Below are 18,027 nucleotides of genomic sequence, written 5' to 3' on the forward strand. Positions count from 1 at the left end.
ATTACTGAGGTGATACTAATTGGGCTTGTACTTCAATTTCAATCCTGTACCTGACATTCTCGTCCTATGCGCTTTTGACCTTCAGTTTGTCCAAGGCAATCAGTTCATGGGGCTGTTTTTATCCCTGTACCCTCTTCTTCTTCCGCAGCAGTAACTCTGTATCTCCGGGATGTTATGCCGTTTCCCTCCCGGAGAGGGGACCTCTTAGTCTCTCCCTGTCTGCCAGGGAGCGGTCGCAGGGGCGGCTCCTGCGCTTGCACGGTGAGTGAGGCCTTGTGTGTTAAACTGTGAGCGCGGCTCCTACGCCCGGCCCCGCGGGAGCCACCGGCCCCGGGCAGCGGCCGCAGCTCCGCCCGCTGCCCCTCCCTCAGGGGCCCCGAGGGGCTGCCCCGCTGCCGAGGAGCCGCAGAACTCCCCTCGGTGCCCGGGAAGATCGGGGGTGGGCACCCACCGGGGGCAATGACTGGCCTCGCCCCCCCCGTGCCCGGCGCCAGCCGCCCCGCCCCGCCGCCGTCGCCGTGGCAACGGGCGGGCGGTGCAGCGCCCCACCTCGGGATTCCCCGGGGCGGGGCCCGTGCGCCCGCCCGGCTCATCGGCGTCACCGGCCGCGCTGCGTCAGGCGCCCCGTGCCGGAAGCGCGGAGGGGGAAGCTCGGGCTGCGCGGCGGCTCCGCGGAGGGGCCATGGCGGCGGGGTATCACTACAGGCCCAACGGCGGCGGCGGCGCCCCGCTGCCCGATCCCTCCTTCCTGTGGAACGTCTTCCAGAGGTGAGGCTGCCGCTCCCCCCCCCCCATACACACACACACACACCCACCCCGGGGTCCTGCTGGCGCGATCCGCGTCGCCGGCCGCCCTAACGGCTGCGGGGCTGCCTCCGCCCGTCGCGCTGAGGCGGCCGTCACGGTCCTCGGTCGTTCCCGGATTGGGCGGGCGGACCGGGACCGGGACCGGGCCCTCCCGGGGCTGCCGCTGCCGGAGGGGGCACCGGGAGGGAGCAGCTGTTGGGAGGTGCCCGGAAACGGTCAGCTGGGACCGGGAGCCTGTCGCCGGCCCGGGAACGCAGCGCAGGGTTTGCTGCTTGGCTGCCTCGGGCCTTGCAGGGCGGGCGAACGTCGCGGTTCTGTTCCTGCGGGAGGAATCTGAGGGGGAGCTTTAAGGTTTGAGGAGGAGTAAGTATGGCTGCGTCTTAGAGCCAGGGGAGGGAAGCGAGAAGGTAACCTTGAAAACGCTGAAGTCATTTTTGACCTGAGAATCCAGGAAGGGTTCTAAAGTCTGGAAGGACAATGTAGCAGTACAGGAAGGCTTGTGAAAAGGAATCTGAAAAACGCTTAACGGAAGACTTTAACAAGAAAAAAATCTCTTGAATACATCTGGTGCAATAACCTACAAGGGAGATAGCAGGCCCATGTTAAAAAAAATAGAAAGGCATACTGTCAAGACCATAACAGTAGTGAAGCTAAAGGAGTTCTTAACTTTTGTGTCATGTCAAGGAACCTGGGGAAGTGTCTTCACTGGATCCATTTTTATGTGAGATGCTTCAGAGGATCTATCTTGACTCAAGTGACAGAACGGATAAGGAAGGAGCAGACAAGCAGTAATAAGCTGCTAAAACTGACTAGTATTTACTTAGTATCTCAGGAGTGACTCAGGAATGTGGCACTTACCTACCCAGCCTTCTCTAAAACTACTTGATCTGAGAACTTGGAGAGGGAATGCATGATGCTGTTTCTTTTCCTTAAAGGGCCCCAAACCAGATCAACAGTCTGATTTCTGCACCAGGCAAACCAGTAGAAACCATTTTAAATAATATAGCTAGTCAGGAGAGTTGCATGGCTTTTATTGAAAGTATTTCTGTCTGGCAAACTACTGTGTAAGGCTTGGAGTATGTTGGTTAAGGCTTGGGTATGGATATCGGTAGAACTGGTGCCATTGATATAATCTGTGTAGTGTCCAGAGAGGCTCTGAACATACATAAGTAATAAAGACCTTTGAGGAAACATAATAGGCATAGAATGAAAGGGAGGGTCCTTTGGTGGGTAAATAAGTGACTAAAACCAGGAGTGTTTGGTCATCTGCCACACTGACAGATGGGATCTTTATTCAGTATGTTCAGGAGCAACTAGGGGAAATAGAGTGGATGGTCAGATGACGTTTGGTTACACTAAACAGCTCCTGCAGTAATTGAGGCCTATGAAGACTTGCAGGAGCACCTTACAGTCCTGAAGGACTGCGTCTTCTCATCCTGTCATGGCCACAACATGATCACCATATCATGGTCAGATCAAATCCAGAGTAGATACCTGATGTCCATGTGGAAGACCCACTTTAACTTTGCGTCATTTTGTATAAAAAATTAATGTGCTTTAAGCTGACTGATGATGCTTCTGAGCAAGATAAGTAGGTCGTAACATGTTTTCATGACTATATTAGCTTATCACTCAATAGCAGCTCACAAAAGGTAAAAAATGTTTGGAATACCTAGGAAAGAAATAGATAATATAAAGCGGGAATATCTTTTTGTTATTATAATTATGCAATTTATGCTTGCAATTTGAATGTTGTATGTGGTTTATATAATTTTTGAGATGGGAAAGGAATCTAGTAGAATGAGCTGAAAAGGTTTAGAAAAACAGTAAAATTAAACAAACAAAACCAAACCACAACAGATTCTGCAGGGGAATCAGGAGAGCGGCACTCTGCTTTGGAATGGCAATAACTGGAGGGAAATAAAAACTGTCAGTGTGAAGGGGGAGGTCTTTGTATAAAACAGAGGGAAGCCCCCACCACTTTCAGGTATCCTCCTAAAGAAGGCATGATCCTGCTTTATTTGGGCAGAAATTACTTCATTTATTAATTTGGGGATAGAACTCAATTTTCTAAGACAATAGGCTGTGAAGGCTCAATGAAAGCAGGCACCTGCCTGCACTTTTTCACTTTTTGTACCCCTTTGAAAGGGGTCAAGGCCCTGCAGTCAATTCTTTCAGTACTTGGCACTGGTTACATTAGTGGCTTTTTCCCCATTGCCAGCATCTTCTGGAGAGAAACTGGGTGCCAACCTTGGGGCTCCAGTTGGGGAGCCCAACAGCTTACTACAGTGACAGTAGGCTTTTTGTGGATTTAACCAGCAGGATGTGTTCTGCAGTTCTTTTTAAATAAATTTTTAAAAACCTTTCTTGTATGGAGTACGCCCACACTGTTTTATTGCCAGGGTGTGTTTTTGTGTCTCTTCACTCCTTAAGTAAATCTTGCAGTTTTCTTCATAGCTTTGATCATGTCCCAGCATGTCTTCTCAGTCTGCCTGAAGCTTTTGATTTGCAGTAACTGTGAATGGTTTACCAAGTAAAATGCAATTATTGACTTTTCCTGAAAAGATTAATCTTATCTGGTGAGTGAGAACCAGAATGTTGAAGCCTTCTGGAGGTGAAACCTGTTAATTTTAGCCATTTAAAGCTTACTGCTTTTTTTTTTTTTCTCTCCTAGGGTCGATAAAGATAGGAGTGGAATAATATCTGATAATGAACTTCAGCAGGCATTATCCAATGGTAAGTCTGTTCATGAGCAGTGACGTAGTTTACAATAAACTTAATGTTAAATTTCATGTGAGACTGGTTACTTGATGCTATAATTCTTTGGTTGGTGGAGGTGAGGGGGATGTTCCTACCACTGATTAATACTATTTAATCTACAGCAAAAGGCTGAAGGGGGAGAAACATGGACAATCTTCCTGATTGATTTTTTTCTTTTCTTTTCTCTTTTTTTTTTTTTAAGACCATTGTTTCTGGTGGGATTTTTTTATTTCAAGGGAAGTTTTGTGGGTTTGGCACATGTCAGTAATAACACATTATAAACTGAATACTTGTTGTAAACTTTACTGATTTGTATTCTGGGGAATGAAGGCATGCACATCCCTTTATTTTTTTTTCCAACTGTTCTTCCTAGAAAACATAAACAGTGATTTGTATGTTCCTCACTCATCACTACTGAACCTTTGTTTTTTAACTAGGATCAGTGTATAACCTGGACAAAGATCAGATGTTTACAACCAGCCTTTTCACTGCACATAAAATCTTTTCATACAGTACAGTGCAGGAATTGAAGATGGTATTTTTTTTTTTCCCAAATGAGGCATGTGTGTTTTTTTCCTAACAAAGTAGAAAGATGCACTCTAGATCTAGTATTAAAACTTCCTAATAGTCTGTCAGTTCTCTGTCATGATGCTTGAAGAGTAACTAAGGCGTGGTCAAATAACTCATGGAAACAAAATAAAAAATGAAAAATGTTTCCAGTAGCCTATTTTTACTTTCCTCTGGTGACTTAGGGTGGGTATGGTTGTACTTCGTGGGGGTTTTTTTCCACTTAGAAATCTGGAAAAGTACATATTGAAGCTGTTTGTGCACCTTTGAGTCTGTATCAAGTTCCCCTTCTCCCAAGGTTTATTTCCTTCACCCTTCCTGTGCTTTGTGACTGAGAAGGGATTAAACTGCAATGCACACAGACTGAAAGGCTCCTTTTTGTCAGTAGTCACCTGACTTGAAATAAATTTGGATGGCTCGATTTAGTAAAATCATGGTCTTATAACTAAACCGGATTTACTAGAATATTTGTTTAATAATATGTCTGATAAATTAGAAGTAATATATTGTAACTGCCAGACCTGATCCATAACTAAAATACTATTTTGAATAAAAACTTCAGCAAAAGCTAAATTAAATTAAGTCACTGTTTTCATTTAAGATTACAGTACTTTTTATAACTGTGGGAACCTGGCTTTACCTGCCATTTTAAGCTTCATATATTTTAGATCACTTTTGATCTGATTGGATGTAAGGGTAATAGGCAGTGATGACTATCTGAACTCTTTTCTTTCTTTATTTACAGTGGAGATTAGCAGTTTCAGTGTTTTGCAGTTATGAAGAATCCCCACCAAGTGATTTCACTATTAGGCAAAACATTTGCAGAACTTTAAGCTTCCTTCATTACGAGAGATTCTAGATCTTGTACACCAAAGTCTCAAACAATTCACTATGTTCTTTTCAAAATATATCCTCTAGTGAATGGTTGTGTGTAGCTGTCCTGCAATGTAACATGGGCTAAAAAAATGTTACGTGTTTACTTCTAAAACATTTTTAAAAGTCTGCATAGTGCTCCTCAAAAATTTGAAGTTCAACGTGGTTTTGACATACAGCTTTTCAACATGTCAAGTTTATGCAAATAACAGTATACTTACCTGGAAGGGACCGATTGTCACTTTGTGTAGTTGTTTCTACAATAAAATCCTGTGCTTCCTTCTTGGGTTTTTTGTTTGCTTGTTTTGTTTTGTTCGTGGGTTGTTTTTTTTGGGGGGGGAAGTTGGTTGGTTGGTTGGTTTGGTTTTTAATATGCTGCCATATAAAGTTAATAGTAGAGTTAGAGGAAGAGGAGGGAACAGTCTTTCACTGTTTATTGCAACAGGCTGAAATCAGTACAGTTCTTAAGCACTGGAGTTGCTCTGATTTCACTCTGTGCCGTCTATATGAGCCTCTTGAAAATTTTGACATGAAATAAGTTAACTTCCAAACTGTTTTTTCAGTTCATCCACTATTCTGTTCAGCGTTAAATGCTGGCATGCTATTAATAATTCCATTATTTTTTTATTTATATCAGGAGACGTATAACTCTGAAGTACTGATGTTCTGTCTAAAATAACTGCTTAAGTATTTTCACAGCCATTTTTATTCTTCTCTTTCTCTGCTTATGTTTCTCTTTATGTGCAAATAGCCATATGGCCTGCCTACAGTATGGGGTTTTTCCCCATTACCCCATCTGTAGACTTACACTGATACAGTTTCCCTTCTATGGGAGAAATTCAGCACTGGTATAACCGCTGCTCACGCCATTGCAGCTGGATCTGGTAAAGCAGCTGTTCCTTCACAAAGCCTGCTCAGTACCCAAACAGCCTCTCTAGTAGGTATTTCTGGGCAGCCAACTGCATCACTGCAAATGCCTCTGCAGTACCCCTGCTCTCACTCATTCCTTTGTGGTCCCTGTGCTCAACCACAGTAAATTTAAGGCCGCCTTGGTCTTCCTGGTTCTTTCAAAGGCTCTAGAGAATTGGTGGTAGAATTCTAGATGAGGCACAGTAGTTCTCTTAATTTAAAGCTTAATGCTTCCTAGCAGTCTGGAATGTGCCCAACCAAGTGAAAACTATTCCCAAGTGACTCGCTTCTAAATATTCAGAGAAGTACAAAGCTCCTTTTCAGGTGATTACTGCTTAGTCCCTTTTAAGCAGCAACAGTTCTTGGTCTGAAAATACTAATAAAAACTAACACTTCGTTGATTTAGCAGTGGAGGTGGGATTTAAACTAAACTCAATGCTAAATTGCACCGTGTGGTTATACCATGTTAGGAGCCTTTTCACTTGTCAGAAACTAAATGCCCTGGAGTAACTGACCTGTAAAATAGGAAATAAGCAGATGGTTTTTTACTGATGAATAGGTATGAGACGTTGTTTGAGTTATAACTTAAAACTCTTCTGCTCCCATCAGTAGAAGAGAGACTTGAGTTTTGATCTTGCATTTTATCCAGTATCTCCTGACTACCTGGAATGGAAAAAATCCTTATTAGTTGTTCTGCTTAGTCTGGGATTTTTTGTGGGGTTTTTTGGTTTGTTTGGTTGGTGTTTTTTTTTTTTGGTGCAGCCTGAAAAATGTCGGTTTCTGTGTAGTATCTGTAAAGCATTGGTCTGAAGTCATCTCTGAATGGTCAAGAACGTAATTACTTCAAAGCATCCTTATTTTATAATATGCTAGCTCTGTGTACTCTAGCTCTGAATTCACTGTTTAAGTTCTTACTTGATTTTTTTTTTGTTGGTTTGTTAGTTGGTTGCATTTTTTTAAATGTAACTTAGTATTGAGGAACTAAGTAATTCTCTCTCTTTCAGGCACGTGGACTCCATTTAATCCAGCAACAGTCAGGTCCATTCTTGGTAAGTGTAGCTGTGTGATGTGAAATAGCCCAGATACTGTTTTGTGATCTGTTCAGATGATTAAGAATGCTGTCAATCAATTGCTGCACTGTTTTAGAGAAATAAGTAAGTATGCACAAATATTACAATACATATACAATATTTACTTCTACTGCAATAATGGAATGCCCACTTAAAGGTCTTTTGCAGTAATTTGGCTGTAGTGTTAGCAAGCTCATCTTTCCTTGTTAGATGGTATGTTTCAATGTCTTTACTCTTTTTTTTTTTTTTTCTCCAGACAGCCCAGCAGTAGTAACTTAAACTCAAATATTTTCCCTTTTGAATAATACAGGTCTGCCCTTTGCATGCACATGCATGCACTTGCCGAAGGAGCCTGAAAAATGTTACCATACAACTGAATAGACAGCAAATGTCATTTACACGTGGGGAAATTGTCAGCTTAAATATTCTAAAAAGATATGACATAGCTTGTCTTCTTACCTAGATTTTCCTGTCTTGCATTTTAAGCCTACGTTCTGTACCAAAAAGACCAAACAGAAGCTTTACAGTATCTGAATTCTTTAGCGTCTTAAAATTATTTCCAGTAATGTAGAAGATGAAGGTGGTAAGAGAAAAATTGAAGCATAAAAAATATTTTCTATCATACAGTTCATAAATCCGAGGACTAAAATTTTTGGTTTTAATAAATATTCAGCAGCAGTCTGGGCTCTATCGCCGTGCGATGTGCTTTTCATATAAAGATGAGAGTGTTAGTAAGTCAAATGCAGATGAATATCCCAGCATTTTTGGCAGTGAATAGACTTAGACTTTGTCATGCGTCCTTAGAAAAGCAGGACCCCTTCCTCCCACCCTTTTTGTCACTGGATGATCAATCAAGCCCTAAATACTTTCAAACTGGAAATGAAAACCGAGGAAAAAATAAACATTCTGTGATTCACGCTGGTCCTCTTTTATCTTGCTTTATATTTTCCTTCTTCAGTGGATGACTACTTGCTTTTTTTTGGCAGAACTTTCAAAAATATCATTGGCATTTTAGCAATTTCTTTTCTGTCTTCAGTACCTTCCACAAAGCACTCTTGCCACCTTCTTGAAATGCTAGCAGATCTTACTGAAAAGTAGTATGATGAAGGTTTTATATGTGGTGGGTTTTTTTTTTTTTCCAGGCATGTTTGACAGAGAAAACAAAGGTGGTGTGAACTTCAATGAATTCACAGGAGTCTGGAAGTACATCACAGACTGGCAGAATGTTTTTCAAACGTATGACAGAGACAATTCTGGAATGATTGACAAAAATGAACTAAAGCAAGCACTAACAGGTTTTGGTAATTCACTTGTAACTATAGTTTTTATGACTGGCTTATGTCATCAAATGAGCTGCACCTTGTTAGGGCTGTACTGCTCTGACAAATGTGACTGAGGCAGGTGAAATACAGTTATCCTTCTGGGTATAAGGCACCTTTTAAAGATGTCCATGCCACAGGCCCTTCTTTGTAAGCTATTTCCTTTTAGAAAAAAGAAACTGGGTGTGTCAGTACATGCGTGTGGAATGTTGTCTTTCTCCGCTGTTAGCTGTTCTGAGAGTGTTACCAATACTTTAGGTAAATGTCTGAAGTTACAAAAGCACTTGGTAGAGCTTGCTGCTTTTTAAAATGAAGCCAGCTGTCTATGCTCTAGTAACATTCTGATGGCAAAAAAACAACTATTCAATTGACTTCACTTATAAAAACTTCAGCTGCAGCCCTAAACCATTCCCTCAACCAACCAGTCACTTTAATCAGTAATTATGTTTACTGCAACTCTGTCTATAATTATTATTAAGCACAGTTTTTAATGCATGCATTTTAGTTTAACACCTTTGTTGTGCAGTGGCGATATCTGGCCCAAAAAAACACATTTTCTTGTAACTTACCGTTTTCTGGTTTTGTTATACACGCCTGCTACACAGCCTCGTTCTTTTTATGGAACGACTGCAGTAATTGAAACCTTTTAAAGTATTTCTCTTTCCCAAGGTTACCGACTGTCTGATCAATTCTATGATATCCTTATTCGGAAATTTGACAGACAAGGAAGAGGACAAGTTGCTTTTGATGACTTTATTCAGTGCTGTGTTGTTTTACAGGTAAGAAAGGAGATGTACGTTAATGTCAATTGAAAACAAATCACCTTTTCTTTAAGTTTTAGGGTTCTCGATTTAACCATGATATTGGATCTAGAACTTGCTTATAAATAAATCATTTGAATAAAGTATATGAGAGGTGCTAGAAACATCTTCATTTATTGGTCTTAACTTGTTATCAATTTGCATCACAAGTAAATTTGATATATTTTTTGACCTGTTAAATACTTTTATGGGGAAAAAATGTAAAATAGTCTTAGTGTTTTAAAAGGAAAACACTTAACACTATTTCCATTGGTTTAATACATACACTTTGGACCTTGAGTGTGTTAAAACTGGAGTGTGTCATGTCCTCTGGTGCTCATTATTCTTATATCTGAAGTGAGAGTTTTTTGTTTCTCTGTTTACGGCTCTGACTAAAAAGAATTTGACCTAGCGGCTGAATTATTCAGTCTTTTGTCACTGGTGATCCTGCAGGGGCAATGGTAGTAAAATACATTTAAAAGAAAAAAAAAGCAAGCACAACCTCACCAGCCCTTTCTGCAACAGAACTGAAAGTGTGGACAGAGAGAGAGAGAGAACTGTAGTTTTACAGCTGTATTACTTTGTTTAGAAATCAATCACTGTGTGATTCCTCACCTCAGTGCTTAAGGTTTCTCTAAGCATCTCTGACTTTTTTGAAATGTAAGAAAGACTTCAGGGAAAAGCTGGGAAGCCGTAACAGTGGACAAGCTCAGTTTTAGTAGGACAGGAAGAAGGCTGCTCTTCTGACATTGGCCAGCATTGCAACAGTATCTTAAGATGTCTTCTGATACGCAACAAGAAAGGAGTGCCCTGTGAAAGTCCTCTCTCTCTTATCTGCATAGAGCTGTTGTGTAGCCGTAAGCCTACACAACATCAGTTGCCTTTATATTAATTTGTTATAGAAGCCAATTATACTCAGTTATAAACTTAACCTCTGGTAAAGAGGGCTTTGAAATGGAATATCATACAGCTGGTGTTGGGGACACCATGGTGGTAGTTATTTTGGTCCATGGTCTGTACTGCAGAGCACTTCTGAGGTTTCACAGAGACAAGGCAGATACTGCTGATACACAAAGCATATTTGGCTAGGAGATGGCACACAGACAAGGTACTCCTGGGATTCTGCCTCCAGAGGACCCTCAAATGTCTCATGAGAGCTGTGCATTGTTTCTTCCTCCTTTAAAGACAGTTATAAAAAACCTGTCTGGTCTACAGAGAAGCGCATAGCTAGCCTTGAGTATCGTATCATAAGCTCATCTTAAAATCTGATCTGCTGCACAGCTGAAGCACAAGACATGGCAAAGAGCTTGTGCTCTAATGCAAGACATTGAAAAGTGTTTATAGAAGGGATGAGCAGAAAGTGAAACCTAAGCGGCATGGGGAAGACATGGCAGTCTGAACTTTACTGATGTACAGAAATGTATATGTTTTTTTCCCCTTTTCAGAGGCTGACTGATGTGTTCCGACGATACGATACTGATCAAGATGGCTGGATTCAAGTGTCCTATGAGCAGTATCTTTCCATGGTCTTCAGCATCGTATGACACTGATATCCAGGAACTGTACACTGGCATTACACAGACTGGAGCTGCCAAATCATGCTGTACTGAATAAGATTATTGATGTATTATAATGGATATAATGTCACATTCTTACATTTTGTATGTTGGTCATCACCTTCAGAATCTGTACTTGAGTTGGTTTTTATTTTGTGTGACTGTACGATATGACCATCTCTGCTTACTGTAGTACAGAAAGCACAGAATCTAGATTTAACTGGTGCAATGTCAAACTTAACCTTCTACCACATATCCTGCATGGAGAAAAATGACTCTTTAGAAATGCCAAATAAAAATAATGCTTGTTAGTTTATAAGAGAGTTGAAAGTCAGAAGTTGCACAACATGTTTTGCATGTGCCTTACTTTTATAAGAGTTTAATGTATTAATTTTTAATACAGAATTTAAAATTAAGTAAAAATATTAGATCAATTTTTATAGTCTACTTCACTTTTGTACAGCTTTCTTTAAGGAGGTGGTGGTTTTATTTCTGTATTTTTTGTTTTCTATGGTTCAGGGGTCCCTCTCGCTTAACAGCAATGGCCTTTTTTCCTTGCCTTTTCATTTTCTAGCTGCCTCCTTCTTTCAGGGTATCCTCAGGACATCTTCAGTTACAACTTCTTCACACCTGTGTCCAGTATGGCATCTTCCTCAATGAGTTCCCTACAAAAATAAACTACCCCTAACTGCTCTGGACATGCAGCTCCCTCTGCTTAGTGGGCTCATTCAACACCAACAGTCTTCCCTTTTGTGCTGAAGCACTTATTTGAAGTGGCCCTAAGTTGACAGTCAAACATTCTCGACACCTTCCCCTCCATACCACCATTTACAGATGGAGAGGGACACAGTGGAAAAACTGAACCAAAAATGAGTCATTACTGATTCCTGTCATGCACCAGCTCTTGCAATAACTTTGAAGAAGCAACTTGGAAAAAGAGAAGTTAACAAGCTATCTTAGATTGCTTTAAGAAAATCTTAACACCAGCGCTTTCCAAAGCAATTAAAATACTCAAGCAGCACTTTTACTTACCTGCAACTGTTACTCTTTAGGCTATGTTTACAAAGGTACCTAAAGGCAAGAGCTTTTAGCTTTTACCCGAAGACTTTTTCTCAAACTATAGCAATTCTGATTTACTCTTAACTCCTCTCCTAGCCTCAGGTCCTTGTGTGCAGACAGTCCTCATGTGCCCTTTATGTTTCAAATTTGTAAGTACATACAGCCACAGGGGGGGTTAGCTGTCATTGATGGGAGCGCCTTTACATAAACTGATGCTGTCCGTGACATCAGTGTTCCAAGAGATTATGCAGAGAGGGTTTGCATCCATAGAAAGACATCCCACCTAAAAAAAAAAAAATTAAAAAAAAAAAAAAAGTTATAATGTTATTCCCAAGTGTACTCAGCCAGAGTATCTGGTGTCAGGGCAATGGCAGCCAAGTGCCAATTGTGCATTTATGGACTAAACATCTCTTGTGCAGAGAAGCTGCCAAGTGATAATCAAAGAGACCCCTACTGACAGTTCAGCAACATTTTCTAAATGCTCTTCTGGTGTGAAATACCTGGAGACCAATGGTCTCCACAGCATAAGCATATGAGAACAAAGAGCGCTCCCAAAGCACTTCAAGCATTATCACCCAAAGGGCAGTGGATTATTGTTGCTGGGTGAGGTGGGAGAGCAGGAATAATGACTAACGGCAGAGACCACCTCACCCAACCGCCTTGGGTAAACTGTGAAAATTAACTTTGAAAATTAATATATCTTTAAGGAGATAAGAGAGAAAGACTTCCAACAGTTACTGCTTGAACCTCTCCTCCCCAGAAGGCTGAGATGGTCCCTATGTGTGTTCTCTTCAGGGAAGAAGGAAAAAAAAAAAAAGGAGCTCCGAAGTTTTGGGCTCGAAAGAGCTTCTCCAGTAAAAAGCATCATTGAAAATAAATTCCCCATTCCTTTCCCAATGAGGAATCTGTTCCTTTGGATCACACATCCGCCCAAATGAAATGCAATAATTCTGGGAAGCATTTTGAGGACCATTAATAGGTCCAAGGTACCAAACTAAAAAAGCTGGAGCCTGAGAAACTTTCCAAGTTGTCTCCTGTGAATGATGTCTCTCTTTCCAGCCAAACCTGCTATACTTCACTGTCTTTCGTATAGAATAACTGGCTCCAGCACTTTCTAAAGGTGCCCTGCTGCTGTGGAAAATCACCCAAGTGGCTCTGGACTGGAATGACTCAGGAGAAAATGGATGCTTCTGATGGCCTGAAAGCAGATACAGCACAGACCAAGAAACTGGCTGGGAAGCAGACTGCATATTCACCAGAGCATGTTCTAGTCTGGATTTTTAGCAACAGCTTTTTAAGGAAATGTGAAATTGGTTCAAAGGGCTTTGGTGCAGCCTCAAAACTCTTGCCTCAGCACCAAAGGTCATGGTGTAGCTGTATTAGTGCTGACGAGTGGCAAGCACTTTAAGTGATGCTGCTCTGCAGGCTACCAATGTCTACCTTATGAAGGTTATTTCTTGAAGAAACAACTCTAGAGAAACGAGAGCAGGCAGAGGACTCATTCTGTTCCCGTTCTACTACCTGGGAGCAAGATAAGGCAAAGGGATTTCTTGGGAGTCAAGAAAAGCCAGAAGTTGATTCAAGGAAATTGCCCAAGGCAGGAAAACAGAAGCAACAGGAGGTCTCAGCTTATGCAAGCCTGTTGAAGAAGTAACTGGTAGGATGACAGAACTTCCAAGGCACGTTTTTCCTTTTATTTCCATGACGTCTTCTTACCTGGTGTCTTTGTGGACACTGCTGGTCAGGTGCTAAAAGGTCAGAAGCCTCAATTTATGTTTTCCTAGCATAATTTGAATCCCCCTTTGAAAGTAGCAGGGTTGAATGAGTGAGAATGAGTGAGACACAATCCAAAGTTGCCATCTCTCATAAGCCATGTTTGTAGGATGAGCTACAGAGGAAGAAATAAAACAGGCAGGTAGATCCTTGGGGTGGATCCCGTAAAACAAAGCAGCCCCAGTTGCAACTACCTGGCCCTACAGAGGAGGGGAAGGTGTCACAGAAGCCCTGCAGATGACAATGATGCTTGGTACTCACAAGTCTACACAGCCCTAGAAAAAAAGAAAAACATTCATCACTTGTGTCACAGAGGTAAACAATCCCTTTGCAGAGTTGCATCCTGAAGATGCTTCTGTCCATTTCTTTTTGCCCTTCATTTGAATACTAGGAAATTTGTGGGTATCTCCAGGGTACTGGTGGATGAAAAGCTGGATGTGACTTGGCAATGTGCACTCACAGCCCAGAAAGCCAACCGTATCCTGGGCTGCATCAAAAGAAGCATGGCCAGCAGGCCAAGGGAGGTGATTCTGCCCCTCTGCTCTACTCTGGTGAGACTCCACCTGGAGTCCTGTGTCCAGCTCTGGAGCCCTCAGTACAGGACAGACATGGACCTGTTGGAGAGGGGCCAGAGGAGGCCACAAAAATGATCGGAGGGCTGGAACAGCTCTCCTGTGAGGACAGGCTGAGAGAGTTGGCGTTCTTCAGCCTGGAGAAAAAGGCGGCTCCAGGGAGACCTTATTGTGGCCTTTCTGTACTTAAAAGGGGCCTATAAGAAAGATGGGGGCAGACTTTTTAGCAGGGCCTGTTGTGACAGGACAACGGGTAATGGCTTTAAACTAGAAGAGGTAGACTTAGACTAGATATAAAGAAGAAATTTTTTATGCAGGTCCCTTGCAACCCAAACCATTCTATGATTCTAAGGAGATCACAGGTCACTGGGGCCTGTGCACCTGTAGAGCCAGCAGCTAGAGAGACTGGAGTGTATTGAGGTCTAAGTGTCAGCAACAACCAGGGTAGGAACCATGGATCACAGCAACCAGAAACACCGGAGCACGTGCATATTGGGTGGGTGGGTGTGTCACATAAAGCGGCTAGAGAATACCAAACCAGACGAGGCAGCAAATAGCACAGAGGCATCTGAAAAGCATTTCCTATCTTAATTTGGTCACAACTCCAACTCTGTTTCAAAATGCAAGAGCCGTTTCCCCAATGCAGGACCCTGCACAACAAGCAGGGACAGGAACTGTTCCCCACAACGAAAAATAAGAAGGGAATGTGTAGGCAGAAAGAGCATCTAATTTGGGCAGAGACCATCCAGCTGCTGTATGCCACTGGGATATACAGTCATGGCAGTAAAATCCCAAAGGGAGCGAGAAATGGCCCAGAAGTTTGCATTCCTTCACCATCTGTGACTTCTGTGTAATTCCGACATTAATTTCACAATTAACAAGTGTTTACCTTGATGTTTAAAATTACATGCTGTACAAAACAGAGTTGTGAGATTCCCACATCATCTTTTTCTTGGGATTTCTCAAGCAAATTACTCTTACAGATCTACCATTAACTAAGCACTTGAAGCCATGTGAAATCAACTATTGAACTTTACAAGAATCCTGGATTTACGATTAAATTTGCATATACACTTAATATCGAAAAAGGTTACCTTTCTATGCTTTACACCACAATAGCAAGACTGAAGATTTATAGAACTCATACAGGGAACTTTACAAACCTAAATAGATAAATTGAAAGCACATCTTCAGTTGTGCTAAGGATATTCTGTAGTTGGTGAGTTATAAAAACTAGAAATACATCCATTTCTACAGCATAATTCTCAATGTCTTTTTTGATTTAAACAGTACAATATGCATGACATTTAGGAGAGCAGCATACCACTGAAGTGACAAGAAATAGTGTGCAAACCTGTTCAAATGCTATTTAAATATACATTTTAATGTACCAGGTGGTACAAAACTTTAAGAGCCTCCCCCTTCCCTTCTACCATCACTTTCTGGTTTCTTATTTTCCTAAGCTTCTCCAGGCTAGAAAGTCAAGAAAAAGGGATAATCATATAGTGACTAGAAAGGAACAGAGACAAAATTATACCCTAGAATAACCACAACGCTGTTCATTGTTTCATCAAAGGAATCAGAAAAACAATGGAAAAAGACACCTGCATGTCATTAAGATCGATATACAGACATATACCATCACAATAATGAATGGAAGATAATACAGATCTACAATTATTTCTTATTATCTTTAGCTAAAAAAGCAGTGACTAATATATGCTAATGTTGTGTATTCTCTTGACATACTGTCCCAGAAGTTTAATGCACCAGACTGCGAGAACAATACGATAGATAAATTTAACACATTCTGACAGAGTTGTAGCCTTTAAAGATAAATGAGCCTTTACAGTAGGCTATAAGAAATACCAGACAGAGATTTGAAACTGTAATTAAGGATCATTATATTGCACCTGTAACTGCTCAAGAACAAGCTGAATGCACTAAATCCCCAGACAAGTAGCTCTTTCACCGACTGACCACATTATTCTCCATATTAACAGCTGCTCTCACACATTTGCCACACCACATTTGGATAAGCTCTAAGAGGACAGTTTCTAATACCTTAGGCCTGTGTTGTAGCATATAGTCTGAAAAGCCACCAAGAAACGCACTCACTTCACAATAAAATATTTTTTTTTCCAGATTCCGGTTTGCCGCCTTCTGGCTTAACTTCTTCAGTTCCAGTGCTCAACCTGCAAAACCGGTTCACAGCCTACAATGAGGAAAAAGCAAATAAATCCAGCTCTTGCTTATAAGGCACTTTTCAGCAAAGAATCAGGGACGGGAGGGATGCGCTTGATGAATTGACTATTTGGCTTCAACGCGCTTCTCGATGAAACCACGCCTTGGATCACTAGGACGCCCTCACAGCCTTAGGCCGGTAAAGGTACCCTCCCCGCCCATCTTTCTGGAGAGGTTCCACAGAGAGCCCGGCCCCCGGAGGGCACCGCTCTCCCACCTACCCCTGGAGACACGCCGGTAGCTCAGCGGCGGTAGCTCGGCGGCTCTACCTCAGCGCCGCCCCCACCCGCTGCCTCCCGGCGCCTGTATGAACGGGGCGCCCGGTCCCGGTGCCGCCCCAGGCGGGCCGGTAACGGCAGGAAGTGTCGACCCCTCACGTCACTTCCGCTGCTCCACAGCAACGAGGAGACAGCCGGAGTGCGAAACCAGCGCAGACCGCCCCCCAATGCCACGCCCCCAATGCCACAGGCAGGTAGCCAATAGGCAAGAAGGCGCTCGTCTCAACCAATGGGAAGCCTGAGCCCGCCCTCCCGGAGAAGCAGCCCCGCCCTCCCCGGCGGCGCCCTGGAGCCCCCTGGCGGGCCGGGCGAAGCCAGCGGAAGCGAAATAGCGGGAAATAGCGGGAGTGTCGCACCGCCCGCGTGCCGCAGGGGGTCATGGGATCACAGAGTCCGTTTGGTTGGGAGAGACCCTTAAGGTCATGGAGCCCAACCATAACCTGACTGTAGCACTGAGCCATGTCCCTAAGAACCTCGTCTAAACGCCTTTTAAACCCCTCCAGGCATGGTGACTCCACCACTTCCCGGGGCAGCCTGTTCCAATGCCTGACAACCCTTGCCATGAACAAATTTTTCCTAATATCCAATCTAAACCTCCCCTGGCGCAACCTGAGGCCATTTCCTCTTGTCCTATCACTTGCTACTTGGGAGAAGAGCCCAACCCCCTCCACGCTACAACCTCCTTTCAGGTGGTTGCAGACAGCGATCAGGTCTCCCCTCAGCCTCCTTTTCTCCAGGCCAAACAGCCCCAGCCCCAGTCCCAGTCCAGGGCCCACAGCTCAGCCCTGGGGCTTGCAACCTCCGGCCCTGAGGAAAGGGGTTGGAAACACACTCCGCCAGGGTTTTAATTTAAATGCAAATATTTATTTTAAAATGTCTTAACTTTACACTTCCAACTGGTAATAAATGTAAAATATAATTTAAGAAATACACTTGAGAGTTCCTTCTAAAAGCAGACTGCGAAAACAGTACAAAAAAAAAAAAACCAAAACAACAACAGAAAAGTGCACCGGTTTTAACAAAATTCCATAATATCAAACCCAGTTTTTACTGCCTGTTTTTAATGAACCCGCTAGTGCTACATCGTGGCATCTATTACACTCGAACATGAAGCCATGTGGTGGATACTGGTTAGGTTACGCGTTACCACAGGTATTTTCATATTAACTCTTTCTGCCTTTGCGGGAGCGGTGCGGTTGACAGGTGTCGGGGCTGGGGCTGTGCCGGCCTTAATGCTTCGGCTGTCCCGGTAGCTGGTGTGTGTGTCCAGGTCGCACGGCTACATGCAGACCTTGTGCACACAAATCTGCACGTTTTCAGCTAATGCTCAGGTGTTTGTGGCGTTTTCTCCAGAAATGTGCCTTTAAATTTGAGTGTCATACGATACCAGTTAGGCCAAAACTGTCGGTGAACCTCTATGCATCTTTTTTTTTTAAATCA

General features: G+C 42.7%; 1 protein-coding gene and 1 long non-coding RNA gene across 2 annotated transcripts; one reads left to right on the plus strand and one right to left on the minus strand.

The window, feature by feature from the left end:
- Positions 1–459: 459 nt before the first annotated feature.
- Positions 460–11,089, plus strand: PDCD6 (programmed cell death 6). The gene is given in 7 exon segments (XM_065630031.1): positions 460–509; positions 511–768; positions 3,482–3,543; positions 6,921–6,965; positions 8,129–8,287; positions 8,975–9,084; positions 10,551–11,089. Coding segments are annotated over 7 exon segments (783 nt in total). The 3' UTR covers positions 10,650–11,089.
- On the minus strand, positions 8,974–16,669 carry LOC135986181 (uncharacterized). The gene is made up of 3 exons (XR_010605857.1): positions 16,531–16,669; positions 16,184–16,280; positions 8,974–12,003 (listed from the first exon to the last, which is right to left on the minus strand). It is a non-coding gene; the product is annotated as an uncharacterized LOC135986181 (long non-coding RNA).
- Positions 16,670–18,027: the final 1,358 nt, after the last annotated feature.

This window comes from Caloenas nicobarica, chromosome 2 (genome assembly GCF_036013445.1).
Source record: "Caloenas nicobarica isolate bCalNic1 chromosome 2, bCalNic1.hap1, whole genome shotgun sequence".
NCBI classification, from domain to species: domain Eukaryota; kingdom Metazoa; phylum Chordata; class Aves; order Columbiformes; family Columbidae; genus Caloenas; species Caloenas nicobarica.